The sequence below is a fragment of the Pararge aegeria genome, chromosome 8, assembly GCF_905163445.1.
Source record: "Pararge aegeria chromosome 8, ilParAegt1.1, whole genome shotgun sequence".
Taxonomy (NCBI): domain Eukaryota; kingdom Metazoa; phylum Arthropoda; class Insecta; order Lepidoptera; family Nymphalidae; genus Pararge; species Pararge aegeria.
The window spans coordinates 4,400,465-4,415,642 of NC_053187.1; the positions used below are offsets into that span (position 1 = coordinate 4,400,465).

The 15,178-nt window shown below is 33.3% G+C and overlaps 1 protein-coding gene across 1 annotated transcript in view; it reads right to left on the reverse strand.

Moving 5' to 3' along the window:
- LOC120625536 (5'-3' exoribonuclease 1) overlaps positions 1–11,241 on the reverse strand; it is a 35,959-nt gene extending 24,718 nt beyond the window's left edge. The window contains exons 1-9 of the mRNA XM_039892583.1: positions 10,915–11,241; positions 9,761–9,987; positions 8,665–8,717; positions 7,774–7,934; positions 5,989–6,153; positions 4,440–4,722; positions 2,225–2,385; positions 1,017–1,121; positions 511–559 (exon numbers count right to left, since the gene is read on the reverse strand). Of these exons, the coding sequence (XP_039748517.1) occupies positions 511–559; positions 1,017–1,121; positions 2,225–2,385; positions 4,440–4,722; positions 5,989–6,153; positions 7,774–7,934; positions 8,665–8,717; positions 9,761–9,987; positions 10,915–10,989 (1,279 nt within the window). The 5' untranslated portion in view covers positions 10,990–11,241. The remainder of the gene's footprint in view (positions 1–510; positions 560–1,016; positions 1,122–2,224; positions 2,386–4,439; positions 4,723–5,988; positions 6,154–7,773; positions 7,935–8,664; positions 8,718–9,760; positions 9,988–10,914) is intronic.
- Between the last annotated feature and the right edge of the window lie 3,937 nt (positions 11,242–15,178).

Sequence of the window (15,178 nt, forward strand, 5' to 3'; positions counted from 1 at the left end):
TTTTTGTATTTTTTTATTTCATAACACTCGTTTTGATATTGAAACTGACATTTAATTATTCAATAACTTTGACGAATACTTTATTTGGGAGTATGTATTGTAATTTTTATATATTAATTTATTCAATATAAATATTTGTAATATTGCATTCTGGAAGACGAAACTTGACTTGATACCTTTATTGTGCATAAAATAAGATCTTATGTAACTCATTTTGCTATGCTATAAATGACTTGATTGATTGAATGATAAATTATAAGACAAGTTGGAAAAAACAAGGATGGTATGCGTTGTTATGTTATACTATTCTTTTTTATGTACTTTTTCTGGTGTGCCATAAAAGTATATTCATTCATTCATTCATTCATTCATTCATTCATTCATTCATTCACTCATTCATTGTTGTCACAGCACCTTTCAAAATGTCAGAACGCAACAAGTATATGTGAATACTCCAGCGCTACAGCACGTTTTTAATATAGCGGAAAGAGCTTATTAAAAATACTGTACCATCACTAGTGTCGTCATATTCCTCATCATTCTCCATATCATCCATATACTGCGAATAAAAAGGGATATATTAAAACAGTGCAGAAACAAAATTGCATTATTTATTTATACACTTTGGTGGTGTACAAATACCACAAAAAGAAAAAAAAATTACACAACAAGAGGAAACTTAAAGAGTAGGATTCAAAAGGCGGCCTTATCACTTAGTAGCGAACTCTTCCAGGCAACCTTAGGATCAGGAAAACCAAGGGAAACCGATTGGGTGGTGTGGAGAGTTATTATTAATAATTACACACTAAAACTAAGCCAGATTAAAAACAATTCACACATAAACTAAAAAAAATTATACTTTTCTTTACATTTTTATTTACAATGTTTATGTGGTGTACAATAAAAGTGTAGGGGGCTAACTTGTAGTGGAATAAACACAAATAATGAATGAATTTAGCATTGTAAGTGGCTTATGAGAAATATAAATGTACTGTTGTGAATAAGTATTTTATTACCATTTCCTGCGTCGCATTGATAAGGGCTTGCAATTCATCGTCAGGTTTGTTTGCCTTTATATCATCTATGTTCACGTTAAAAGTGTCGTCGTTGTTAGGTTTGTACTGCAAACAAAATAAACAGCTAAGTATACGACCATCTCTGTCTGTCATTCACTCTTCATTCAGCTGTCTCAGTCACACAGCGTGGTATATGCCCGTTTTGTAACCATGTAATGCCTAGGCTAGATCGAATCCAGGACTTCGTGGTCTGCTGTCGAATATTATAACTACTAGATCAACGAGGCATTCTATGTTATATAGTTAGTACTTTTAACCTATGATTTTTATCGAATTTATTTAACTTATCTTATAATCTAAAGAAAACAAGTACCTGATATCAAGATCCTAAATCATACAACAGTTAAAAAGAAATGAGATAGAGCTATGAAAGTCAAGAGAGATAAAAATAAACAAAATTATACTATCGGCCAAAAGTATGCTACATTATCATCATCCTAAGTTGATTGACGTCCCACTGCTTAAAGCATAGACCTTCTATTACAAAGAAGAGAAGGTTTTAGAGTAAAAACTCACCACGCTGCTCCAATACGGTCTGGTGAGCTATAGCGATTATTACCACATAGATGGAAGTGAGAAAAACACCCTACCATCCACACTTTATCTTCAAGTAATATATAAAAGTGCAGTTCGATGTTTTTTTTTACTCGAACACGAAGATCTCAGGAAGTACTGGTCTGATTTTTAATCAGGTGAATGGGCTATCCAACGCTGAAATATTTTTTTAAAATATTTCAGTGTTGGATAGCCCATTCACCGAGGAAGGCTATTGGCTATATATAATATTACGCTAAGACCAATACGAGCAGTGGCGTACACGGGGTTTTTGACCAGGGTATGCATAAAGAAGGAAGATGGCATAAAATTGAAAAACCCTTCCCCTTTACGAGTTATACAAAAATGTTAGGGTATGCATTGCTTTTGTGCATGTATGAAGTGCACGCCGCTGAATAGGAGCATATCACCAATAAAGAATGTTTTAAAATCGGTGGTACAGCTTCCGCTGCGTTTCGAATAAAATCATGCATCACAAAGTTTTTCCGAAAGCGTATATATATCTTTTAATGTAGACTTAAACGCGGACGAAGTCGCCAGGGACCGCTAGTACAAAAGAAATATGATTTTTAAACAAAATTGAATGCACGCACCTCTTTCCGCTCCATAGCATTAGGCCGTCTGCCAGTTTTCCCCTCGAAATATTTAAGATCTGCGTACGTGTCTTGAAACTTTTCCTTATCTATCTTTGCCAGCTCCTGCATGAATATTTCAAACCTACCGAGGTTTAAGTCACCAGCCTCATTTATGTAACCTAAAATGATGTAACATGAATAAGGAGATTCTAGTGTCACGAAAGTTAAAAATCGACGAATATCTGAAATTAGTTTTTAACGAAATATGAATTTACCCCCGTCGCAAAAATGACGGGGGTAAATTTAAGTGTTATAATTTGGACGAGGTGTTATAATTTGGATGTGTGTGGGTGTGTGTATGTGTGTGTATGTATAACATGAAGGCTTCTTTAAGTTGGAAGAAGAAGACATAATATTGTGCCAACCTCATAGCTTGAATTACTGGTATAGTTCGAATAAGTTTGTATACCTCAAATGAAATGTAAAAATAAAAAATATATTACGAAAACGACACACATCGCCATCCAGCCCCAAAGTAGGCGTAGCTTGTTATGTGTACTAATATGGCCGATGAAAAATTTAATGAGTAATATACATAAATACTTATAACATAGAGATAAACACCCAGATACTGAAAAAAAAAATCATGTTTATCACACAAACACTTTTTAGTTCTGGGAATCGAACCCATGGCCTTGGACTCGGAAGGCAGGAGCGCAGTCGCCAGCCGGCCGTCACAAATTAAATCTAAAGGTATATCTAGTAACTTCCTTTATACAGTTCCCGTTTAAATTTCATACTCTGCTTTCACTTTATATATCAAGCACATAATCAGTGTTCTGACAATCGTTTACATATCCCAGCTAGTCACACACGATACTATAGTAATTCATTTACCTGTAAGTCCGTCATATTGTGGAATAGCCTTCCCTCTGAAATTCGCAATTCCAAATCCCTACCCATCTTCAAAACCAGATTGTTTGAGTATTACCTAGCAGATTGTGTTTATGAGTAGGTATAGTCGTAAAAATGTAATAGGCCCGTTTTGAAATTTGTCATCGCGACGTAACTAGTTATGGAACCATAAGACTCTGTACTCGATACTCACGATAAATCAATTCAAGTTTGTATCAGTACTTGATTGATATTATTATGTATTGTAAAGTGTTCGTTCGTTCAAAGTATTCCTTTAACTTCACAACCAATATGCGTGACTGGCTGTTGATTATACGTCCACTTTTCAACATGTTGAAACAGAGTTAGTACTATATAACAACAAACACAAAAATCGAGTCAAATCACTATGTTTAATTTAATGTCCAAAATAGAAGAGCCAAAGTTAACGTAATAGTAAACAATTTATATCAAACTTAAACGAGCGCACAGTCAACTTTACAAGATAAGGAACGAAAAACTGCGCAGTGCGCGCGGGGACGCTTCAGTCATGTGCCGCTTGGTCAGATACATCATCTCAGACTCATTATTTAGAACCCATTTTGAGAACCAAGCTTATTCTTTGCAGTAAAGATAACTACACAATATTTAATTTCGATATTCAGTAAAAAAATGGTTACAGCTCTAGTATAAAAAAAAAAAAGACTGAGAACGTAACTGTTTTCGGAACGTTTCGCAACAATTATAAATTGCATGCTACTATGAAGTAAGCGCAAAAAGAATACTCGCGATATATTCTTTCATATTATTTAACGTCCCAAAAAAATTTACGTATTTTTTAAAACACTGTATGTAATTGATTTTTATTTTTTTGTTTCTTTCAGTTTCGTTCCAAGTTACATTCTATGGTCTTGCACAAATGTCAAAACGGGCCTATTACATTTTTCCGACTATAGTATTAGTACAAAAGATTGTATTACTATGAGGTACATACATTTGTTTATTATATGTATATATATATATATATATATATGTATATATGTTTATTTTATTATATATTTATTTTATTAATTCTTATATGTGTATGTTATATAGTATGTAGTATATATATATTTTAATTTTTTTTTTCTCTTGCCTGTGTATGTAAGGCCGCCTTTGCACACAACTGTATTTAACTTTTTTATTATTATTTTTTTTAATTGTTTTTAATTTTACTTATTTTTTTTGTTTTCTTGTGTGTTTCTTGTATTGTTTCTAAGTTTGTGCAATAATGTATTCTAAATAAAATAAAATAAATAAATCAATTACTGATACAATATGTAAGTTTGTGTATACTCACCGTCCAAAGTAGGAAGTACGTTCATATACGTCTTATACAATAGAGGTAATGCGTCATTATTTATATGCATATTAGGTAAATGCGGTATAAAGTCGTTTCCCACGAGGAAACCCATCAACACCCAGTCATCCACTATTTTCTCTATATCGTACGGGAAAGGCAAGCTGTTCTTTATAGATATGAACTCTTGCTCTAAATACGCCCTCATTAGAGACAGGTGGAGTAGATAGAAGTTTGTTTCTTCGGGACTTGTTGCACGTTGAGTTGTCTTGCCGAACTTCACCTGTAAACAATTAAATAAATAAATAAATAATAAATAAATATACTACGACAATACACACACCGCCACCTAGTCCCAAAGTAAGCGTACCTTGTGTTATGGGTACTAAGATAACTGATGAATATTTTTACGAATCATATACATAAATATTTATAATATACATATATGCACCCAGACACTGAACAACATTCATGTTCTTCACACAAACATTTTCCAGTTGTGGGAATCGAACCCACGGCCTTGGACTCAGAAAGCAGGGTCGCTGCCCACTGCGCCAATCGGCCGTCAAATTGTTGGGATTTCCTATGAGTGACACTCAATGCCAGTGTTTGTCATAGAAGTAGCATGAAGCTGTGATAGCGCAGTGGATAGGAGCTTGACTTCACTTTATCTTCACCTCTAAATTTTCTAAGTTATGTGCGTTTTAAGTAATTAAAAATATCACTTGCTTCGACGGTGAAAGAAAACACCGTTAGGCCACTTTTAGTCTCTCGGTACTTTGACTATTTTAGAATGCTGTATTAGTACCCGTAGCTTTATATGAGGTTTTTTTTTAATAGAAAGAGATAGCATTCCATGTTATTTGTTTTTTACATTTATCATTTTACGTATTTTGAGGTTACGATACGAAAAGTTTCAAAATATTAAGTAGTGCATTTAATAAAACACAAAGTGAGGTTTAGTGTTCGCGATATGAATAACAATTGTACCTTGCATGGATATAAAGTGTTGTTTTAACAGAAGAAATGTTAAACCTACGTAAAAATAAACTAGGTAACTTTTTAATCTAGCATATGTATGTTTTCTACAGATTACGATAATTGCGAAGTGATACAGTAGAAGACATTATTCGGTGAGTACTGTGACTACATACCTAACAGTAATAGGTGCGCCTACAAACGAATGGAATGATGTTACGCTGTGACGTCACGTACGTACGTACGCGTACGCAATACGGCTCAATATTGCACGTTCGTTATGAGGCATCAGAAGTAGCGAGTAACGATACGAAAGTAACGAGTTCTATTTATTAGAGTACCGAATACATACGGGTTCGCTCTTTTTCGTTTTTGTGGTAGGAATTAGCATGGATGTAGTACTTTCCATATGCCATTGACTGACTTAATTTAACTGAAACACCTTTTGTACAATGCCTTTTTTATTTATTTATCAGGTCAGGAGTTATAATGTTTCTATTTCCTACGACATATCTCTTGCTTTTTAAGTTTTTGCTCTAGAAGGTTCCAATAAAATGGTTTTAAAACTCACCTCTTCCCTGAGAAGTGCGAAATGAGGTTCGTGTGTGCACATGCCCAGCATAATAAGATCCGCATCCAAGCCATACAGGCAGTGTCTAGTGTTCGGATCGTACTCTGGTTGTGAGCGCGCCCAACGTATGTAGTCCATTATCTTGTGCTCTCCTTCGCCAGGGGTCTTGGAAAAAAGAAATAAAACTTATTATAATAAAGTTTGCGCCCAGCCATATCGTCCGGACCACCAGGGAGACCGGCGCCGCTCCAGAGTTCGCCGCCACCAAAAAAAAAAACAAAAACATGCCCAACTTTTGGACCGCTCTCTCTTCGTCCAGTTGGCTATCGAGACAACTGGTTGCAACAGTCCAGGAGATAAAAATTATATCCCCCGATTCCCCGTGTCTACCTGCTAAATCACGGGAACATGGAATAGGAGAAGTTTGCTCCCGTTTATTATTACACATATATTATTTGGTTATTATATCCACTTGTGCGCCAGTGCTCTGAGCGTTGATAAAGCTGTGGGAGAATATAATGTTTTATGCCTTCCCCAGGTATATATTTTGACAATGCACACTGTTTGATGCGATGACATGTATTGTCGTAGTATATTTATTATTATACGTAGTAGTGTGTATATTGTATACAGTTTACGACGTTACACATGTTAGGATAGCCTGGGTTTTACTTACAAAACTATTTTTAACAATACAATATGTCTCTAAGCGATAATAGAGGAAGGAGGTGGCAGTGAAATTTCCTACAATTCTCATTCCTGGAATTCTCCTACAAAGAAAGCAAAATTACACTATGATTGTAATGCTTTATCTTTTCACTATGCCACATCTTTCCCTCTGATAATAAGATATTTTATGCATATAACTCGACAAAACAATTTCGATGTTTCACATCGGCCAGGCGTCCCATGACGGCTCAGCCATTTTTTTTAATTATATAATTAAATAATAAATTAATTTGTAACTTGCGCACATAAAATAAATTATTAAAAATATAATAAATAATTACATTAACAATAAAAAACTTGGGTATGAATTATTGCTATAACTCCAATTAATTAAAAAGTTTTAAGTGACAATGTCATATTATAATGATAACCAAGAGAAAACCTCGCTTAGTTTGTTGAGAGTTTCATTTGTAGAACAGAGCGCGTTTGGAACCTTCATAGCTTTGGATCTAATTTTAAGAATGTAATTATTACAACTTCTTTTTGTCTATCAAAAGTGCCCTTATACAACGTGTAAATGAAAACCGAAATATTACTTCACATGCTTTAGAGCTACATTATTTACTGTATTTGAGAATTAATTGTGAACCCGCAACTTTAATAGTTCTTGAGTAAACCACTGCCATAGTTTTTACTGAAAAAAATCAGATACCACCCTAGCATAACACGCAAAATTAAAATACCGCAAGGCACCTAAGTCATTATCCCAATTGACTCCTATCACTTTATTATTGTTGGTCTTTTATCTTCAAAAGGGTTTTCATAAGTAAACACTTAGAATGTTTTGATTTAGTTTGTATAGTAAAATAAATATGCTACTTTTAATTTAATATAATTACAGGGTGGTTCCTCATAAAATATAAGTATGCACCCTTTAACGGTATTCATAATTCGGTTACATATTCATTACAATGAAGGAAGTTTTGAATTCAATCTCTATTATGATATATAGTAATATATAAATATAAAGTTGTTAGAGTTATATCACTCCTCTATTTACGTTCAAAGGTAACGGTTCAAACGTTAGGGGTTCAAAGGTAAAAACAAATGACTTACCTCATGACCAGAAAGTATAACTTTGACTTTAGACCAAAGAGGATCAGTAGACATTTTTGACTTAACAAAATATTGCAGCTGTTCATGTAAACGCGCCATGAAAACGGTTCCTGGTGTGATGCAATTACTGTCAAATCTTTTTTCAGTAGGTAAAACTTCACCTGCAATACAGATTATAATCTTATATCTTTAAACGAGCAATTCTTGATTATATATCATTGGAATCTCGAAATCGGCTCCAACGATTTCCATGAAATTTAGTATACAGGGGTTTACTAAATTACGCGGGCGATAAATCGATCTTGCTAGGATTCATTTTTAGACAAATGACATTTTATTCGTGTTTTATCGATAATTATATATATATATATATAATTAAATATAATTATATTTATATATATAATTGGAATCTCGGAATCGGCACCAAAGATTTTCATAAAATTTAGTGTACAAGGGGGGTTTCGGGGGCGATAAATGACCCTCGGAATCATTTATATTGGACACACGACTATTTTTTTAAGTCGACTAATTCGCGGACGAAGTCGCGCAGGTCCTCTAGTATGAATTTAAATCATCACTGTTTATTTTAAAACAACATAATATGTTATTAAAATTAAGCTGCTTTTGCATACTTTTTTGTCAAGTTTTAAATTAAAATTATCATTTCTTAGTTGTACACACTTGGCAGAGTTATTGTGCCCAGTGTAAATACATGACGAATGTGGTCGGTTTCAAATTGAATTGCTTTCCACCCCATTTCTACACTTTTAGCAGTTGGTAGCGCTGTGGGAGCATAAAGTGGTTGGCAGCCTTAACATTTGGTTCCTTAAATCTGGCCTCACCATCAAACGCTCAATCAATTAATACTTTAATAAGTTTTAAATCTTTTACCTTTTGCTTTAGCTTTTTCTTCCAAGCTTTCAGCTTCCCTTGCAGATCTAAATCTATAAAAAAATTAACAAATAATACATAAAATGCATTTATATGAACTTCAATATTTTCATTTGCATAATACACATTTCATAAAATATGTTATTTACACTATTTACAGGTCTTTGTTATTTTTATATTGCTAATGCAATTGATCTGTAACTGCCAATATAATATCACTAGTGGAAGCCTGCAACATCATTTGGGTCTTCAATCAATAATGTATTTATTTATTTTCTCAAATTTTACAATAGAAGATTATACTAAAATTTATGATTTGCCAGTTGAGTGAGTGTTTCAAAATATTGAATAAAACATAAATCTCTCTTTTGGATATCAAGCAAAAGCACATTGAATTTTTACTATTAATCTAAGAGGCGCCAAATCTCAAGTGAACGGTAACATTTCAGCAATTATGCTGAGACTGCCTTGTTGGTCATGTGTCTAGCATGTTTAACTACAGATCACAAGATCCTGGGTTGGGAAAAAAATTGTTAGGTATTAGGTTTTTTCTATAAAAGAATTTTAAGCCCAGAGTTAAGAAATTGACAGTGGCAACCCCAGAGGTCATGTTAGGCCATTGGTCCTGGATATTATCACTAACTTGTGACAATAGTTGTTAAAGTCCACTAATGATTGGAGTAGCATGGTGGGTATATGCTCTAAAACCGTCTCTCCTATGAGAGCAAAGGCCTGTTCCCAGCATTGCAAGGTTACAGTTGAAGATGATGATGAATTATGCTCAGCAAGACCTGCCTCTAATCCGGAATATTGTAATATAACAGAGATAATTGTGAAAATAGTTCATATAAATATTATAAACACTAATGTGTGTTTTTATTAAATATATACGCATGGCATGGCTGAACTGACCTTGGTGAAATTTTGCAACCTGGACCATTCCCACTGGACTCATTAATATGTTTGTATGGCTAAGCATCACTACTGATCTATCCAACTGTCATTTCGCATAGAAGTAGCATGCATAGAGCACATAGCATTTTTAAACAGTTCCAGTGGTAATAGTAGTACATAATCAGTTTTTTTTTTCAATTACCTCCGTCCTCTCTGCTGGTTCATCTTAGCTCTTGGCGCTACACCATCGATAGCCATAAAGAATAACTTCTTAGGCTTAATGATTTGAAACAGTATACTGATATAATGGAATATGTCTTTGATTATTTTCTCCTCAGTGATACGGAAGTGCGGATCGGAATCATCAGGATGAGAGCAGTTGTGGATTATACCGTTCATGTCTAAGTACATGATGTCAAAATCTGGTATCTAGAATAGGATAGAATATTTGATAATTTAATATAAATCATTTTTTCACAACATAACTATTACATATTATACTATACTAACTATTTTGCATTAGTTTTTAGAAAAAATTATGATTTAAAATAGACGAAAGAAGATTATAGCATGCTTGCTGTTAGAATTTTCTTGTTCCTTTATCCCACATTATCTGGGGTTTGAACGTAGACTTGTTAAGAATTTGGCATATTTTTACAACTATATAAAAACAGAGTTCAAATAAACAAATAAAATATAACATATGAATGTTTGACATGCTCTTGGACAGCAATGATCAATGGGATCTATAATATGACGGGTGGACAGCATTATTCTGTGAATTGTTGAGGTACTCTGAGAATTTTGAATGACCTTTATTCAGAGCCTCCCCACACACAACTGCACCAAGCTATGATGACTATATTCAATATATGATGACCTTTATTTCATAATCCTTGTATTATGTTTAATGACATCTTTCATTCCTTTGTGTTATAGTTATCCATAGATAATGCAAGTGTAACTTGCCCTGCCATTTACTTTATATGTTATATTTGTTTTTATTCTATTTAAACAATACTTAGAGGATGGTGTACTAGAAACAGAAATGTAACTTTTACTTAAATTTTAATTATTAATAAAATTAAATTTGAAAAAACAATAATTTAACATAAACTCCTAAGGTTTGAAATAACTTTCAATACTGGAAATAGGGCACAGGGTGCACCGCTAATATAATGTAGATGGCGCGAAAGAGGTTTATGAGCGAATAAGCTATTCTATGTCTTTAGCCGAAAATTCTTGCTTACTGCTCATACAGGCCCACCAATTCTTTGCATATACTGGCCTCAAAACTTTATACAAATCCTTGCCAATGTTTCAATTTATACATTCAAAATGATAAACAAAACATACCTGATACTGCTTAACCAGTTCGTTAAGGCAAGGATACCTTTCACTTGTGTACCTAAAGAACTTCGGGACACCCATTTTTATTTAGAACTTTGAAAATAATCAGCAAAAATCTGTTTATTTAGAACAATAACCTTAATTTTTAAAAAGTGTTACAGTCCACGCAACACTGTTTTCTCTCAAACAACAGAAAAATATTATGAGGTTTATAATGCTGAAGTAAGATTTAAATCGTTTTCTTGATGTTATACCACATATTTCTGAAATAATTCACTAATCAATTAAATGATATTCGTAAACCAAGCAACGACTCTTCACCTGTTCACCATTTTACACGACATTGACATTTGACAGAACAGACACAGTCCACAGATAGTGATTTTAATATTTTTTTTTTTTTTTTCATAGGGAAAAGGCAATGGCCACCGAATATCCATGCCTAAAGAAGGATGTTTATTACTTATCACACAGTACAATATTAGGACTAGTTTAAACACACTGTTAAATAATAATAATAATAATAATAATAATAAAGCTTTATTTACATTCCTTACAATTAAATACCTTACTGGCTAAATATAATAGAGTTAAGTAAATACAATTTTCCTTAATCCTAAATTCTTATTTTCTATTTTAATGTTTTCATAGCTAAGTAATATATTGCCCTTATTGTACTTATACTATCTAATTTACGTAAGGACCGCCAGCAGCGGTAAAAGCCTCCTCCATATTTTTCCATTTGCACCTGTCCCTTGCAAGAGTACTCCATGTCTTACCCGCAACTTTCGCGATGTCGTCCTCCCATCTTTTCAATGGCCTACCGGGTCTTCTCTTCCAATCCATGGGATGCCAGTTGGTAACAATTTTTGTCCATCTACTATCTTGACATCTTTGAATGTGACCCGCCCATCTCCATTTAAGTTGCATAATTAGCTTTATGACGTCTCTTGCTTTGGTCTCTCGTCTTATATCAGAGCACCTAATGCGGTCTTTAAGTTTAAGGCCAACTATACTCCTCTCCAAACCTCTTTGACATGTCCTTATTTTTTTCAATGTCCTGATTGAGAGGGGCCAGGACTGGCATGCATAGGTAAGACATGGTAATATACACGTCTCTAGCGCTTTTGTTTTTAATCTTATTGGTAAATTTCCTTTAAAAATTTCCTTCATGCTCCAATATTTTTTCCATGTATTGGTGATTCGTCTATCTATTTCTTTGTCAATAGAGTTTTGGAATGAGATCAGATGACCAAGATAGATATATTCTTCTACGTATTCTATAACTTTCGATTGTATTTGTATCTGACTGCATGTGGAGTTAGTGATAATTTTCGTTTTTTCTTGATTTATATGCAGACCTACTTTCATACTTTGTAAATTTAATGTTTCCAACATATACTGTAAACCATCTGAACTTTCAGAAAATAGTACTATGTCGTCCGCAAACCTCAGGTGTGACAAGAAGCTACCGTATATTTTTAGCCCGACGTTGTCCCAATTTAGTGTCCTGAATATATTTTCAAGGACAGCTAAAAAAAGCTTTGAAGAGAGCGGGTCGCCTTGCCTTAAACCTCTTTCTAATTTAAATGGGATTCCGACCGTGTCTATACGAACGCTAGATGTACTTTTGTGGTAGAGTTCTTTTATAATGTCTATGTATTCACTATTAATACCCTGTTCTGCTAGAGCATTCCACATAGCATTATGGGAAATGGAATCGAATGCTTTAGAATAATCGATAAATCCAATGTATAATGGTTTTCCATATTCCTTGTATTTTTCTATTATATTTTTTAGTGTGTGAATATGATCTATTGTGGAAAATCCTTGTATAAAACCTGCTTGTTCTACTCCCTGGTTTTCATCTATGATTTTTGTTATGCGTCGCAATAAAGTGGTAGCGAACACTTTATAGATGCATGATGTTAGACTGATAGGCCTGTAATTACATATTTGTTTCGGGTCTCCTTTTTTATAAATTAATGAAATTTCAGAATATGTCCACTGAGTCGGTAGTTTTTTCGTATAAAGTATAATGTTAAAAAGCTTCGTCAATGGTATAATAAGACTGTCCTTTCCAGCTATTATTATTTCATTGCTAATACCGTCCGGTCCAGGGCTTTTGTCATGTTTTAATTTATTTATTGATAACTCTACCTCTCTTTCCATAAACGGTGGTGCTGGGTCCGTATTGTATGTTTCTACTTTTGTACCATTTGTATGGGATTGTTGACTGTATAGAGCTCTATAATATTGAGTAGCTATCTGAATAGTTTCATTTCTGTTAGTAACGGTACAGCCTGTAGCGGTTTCTATCTGACTCATGACGATTTTCGTATTGGCTAACTTCTTATAAGCTTTCTTCACTGCTCCAGTTTTTTCTAGTAAGTGTTGGAGTATATGTAGTCTGTAATTTTTAGTATTTTCCCTTATTTTTTTATTAATAGTTCTATACAGCATGCTCAGTTTTTTCTTTTCTTTTCTTGTTTTATTTCTTTTATTCTTCAACTCGTGTCTTTCATTTATTAGATCTTCCACTTCCTTATTTATTATATTTTGCCTTTTGTTTTCTCTACTTGTAATTTTAGATACTTTTGTGCTATCAAATATAGTTTTTTCTATGATGTCATACATTTCTTGGGGGTTTTCCGTCTCATTCCAATATGTTTTGAATATTTTGCTTGCAAGTGATGCTTTAAGTTTAGGTATATCTACATATTTTACTGACTTTTGATTGAATCGTCGTCTAGATCGTTTTTGACAGGTAATATTTAAAGTTGCTCTTACCATCCTATGATCACTTGGAAATTTTAAACTGCTAAGGACATTAACATTCTCTATCGACTTAGGGACATTTGTTGTAATGAAGTCTATTTCATTTCTTGTGGATCCGTTTGGCGACTCCCATGTCCATCTAAGTTGTTTAGGCTTGTAAAATATAGTATTCATTATGGTTAATTTATTTTGTTGACAAAATTCTATAAATAATTCACCTCTTTCGTTTTTGATGCCGTATCCGTATTTTCCCATGATAAATCCCATATTATTATTTGTCTGTCCTACCTTTGCATTCATGTCTCCCATTAGAATCATTTTTAGATCACATTTTTTAATTGTATTGTGCAAGCATTCGTAAAAATAATGGATTTCAATGTCCTTCGCTTCACTTGTAGGAGCATATACCTGAATAATTGAGAAGATATTTCCTTCAATTTGCACTGTTAAATAATACCATACTATTATTAGATAGTAGGTAGTCATTTTAGGAAGCTAATACATGTCCTTCACGTACATCTATTAAATTACATTAATTGTACATTGTGTTAATTTAACAATTTCGTATTCACATATTATCAATACGATGTATCGTATTCTAGGGCAGAAGGTTTACGGGTAAATTTGATTTCCCTTGCACCCATTGGTAGGAGAAGCCGTTGGGTGCACAGTTAGCTTCCCATAAGACTTTATGGTTAAAAGGCTCTTTTACACATTGATTGTATATGTTACTATTGTATATATTGTAAGACAACATAGCCCATATAAAAAAAGTGGATATAAACAATTGACTTACAAGAAATGGTCATAAATTTGTGGTATCTGCATATCGTCTGTGTAAGGTACAAAAGTCATTTTGTGGTGGATTGAGTATCACGCTTTATAATATGATTCCTAAGGTAATTTTGAACCTTGCATAAGTGTATGTTAAAACACATCAAATAAGACTATGTTATTAATGAATTTCTTAATGACAAGGTTGCTTGGAAGCATCCGGCTCCGCTTTCATTTCTCACAAAATAGAAAAATGAATGTTAAAATGAAAAATGTAAAAAGTTTATGTTGAAAAAGAGCATCAGCTGAGTTTCTTGCCGGCTTCTTCTCGATAGAATCTGCTTTCCGAACCGGTGGTAGAGTCACTACAAACAGACAGACTTGACTTTTCAAAAGTGCTTATAATAGGCTTACTTGAAATAAATTGATGAAATAAATTAAAATTTTGATTTTGAATTTTAACTTTTATGGTGATTTCATGTTTATTAATGTATGCATCATATTGCTATTATGAAAAAGTAGAAAGAGTAATAAAATTTTGGAATTAATGCTGTCTTTCAAAATATTTTAATGTTAGGGAAATCGTCTAGGTCAGCAAGATAAATATAAAGCAAACAATAAACATTGTGATGTAATTTTAGTATTCTCTTTTCTCGATTTTTGGTGAGATCTACAAAGACGAGAAGCCAGAGCAAGTATTAATCATTAATCTGTGGAC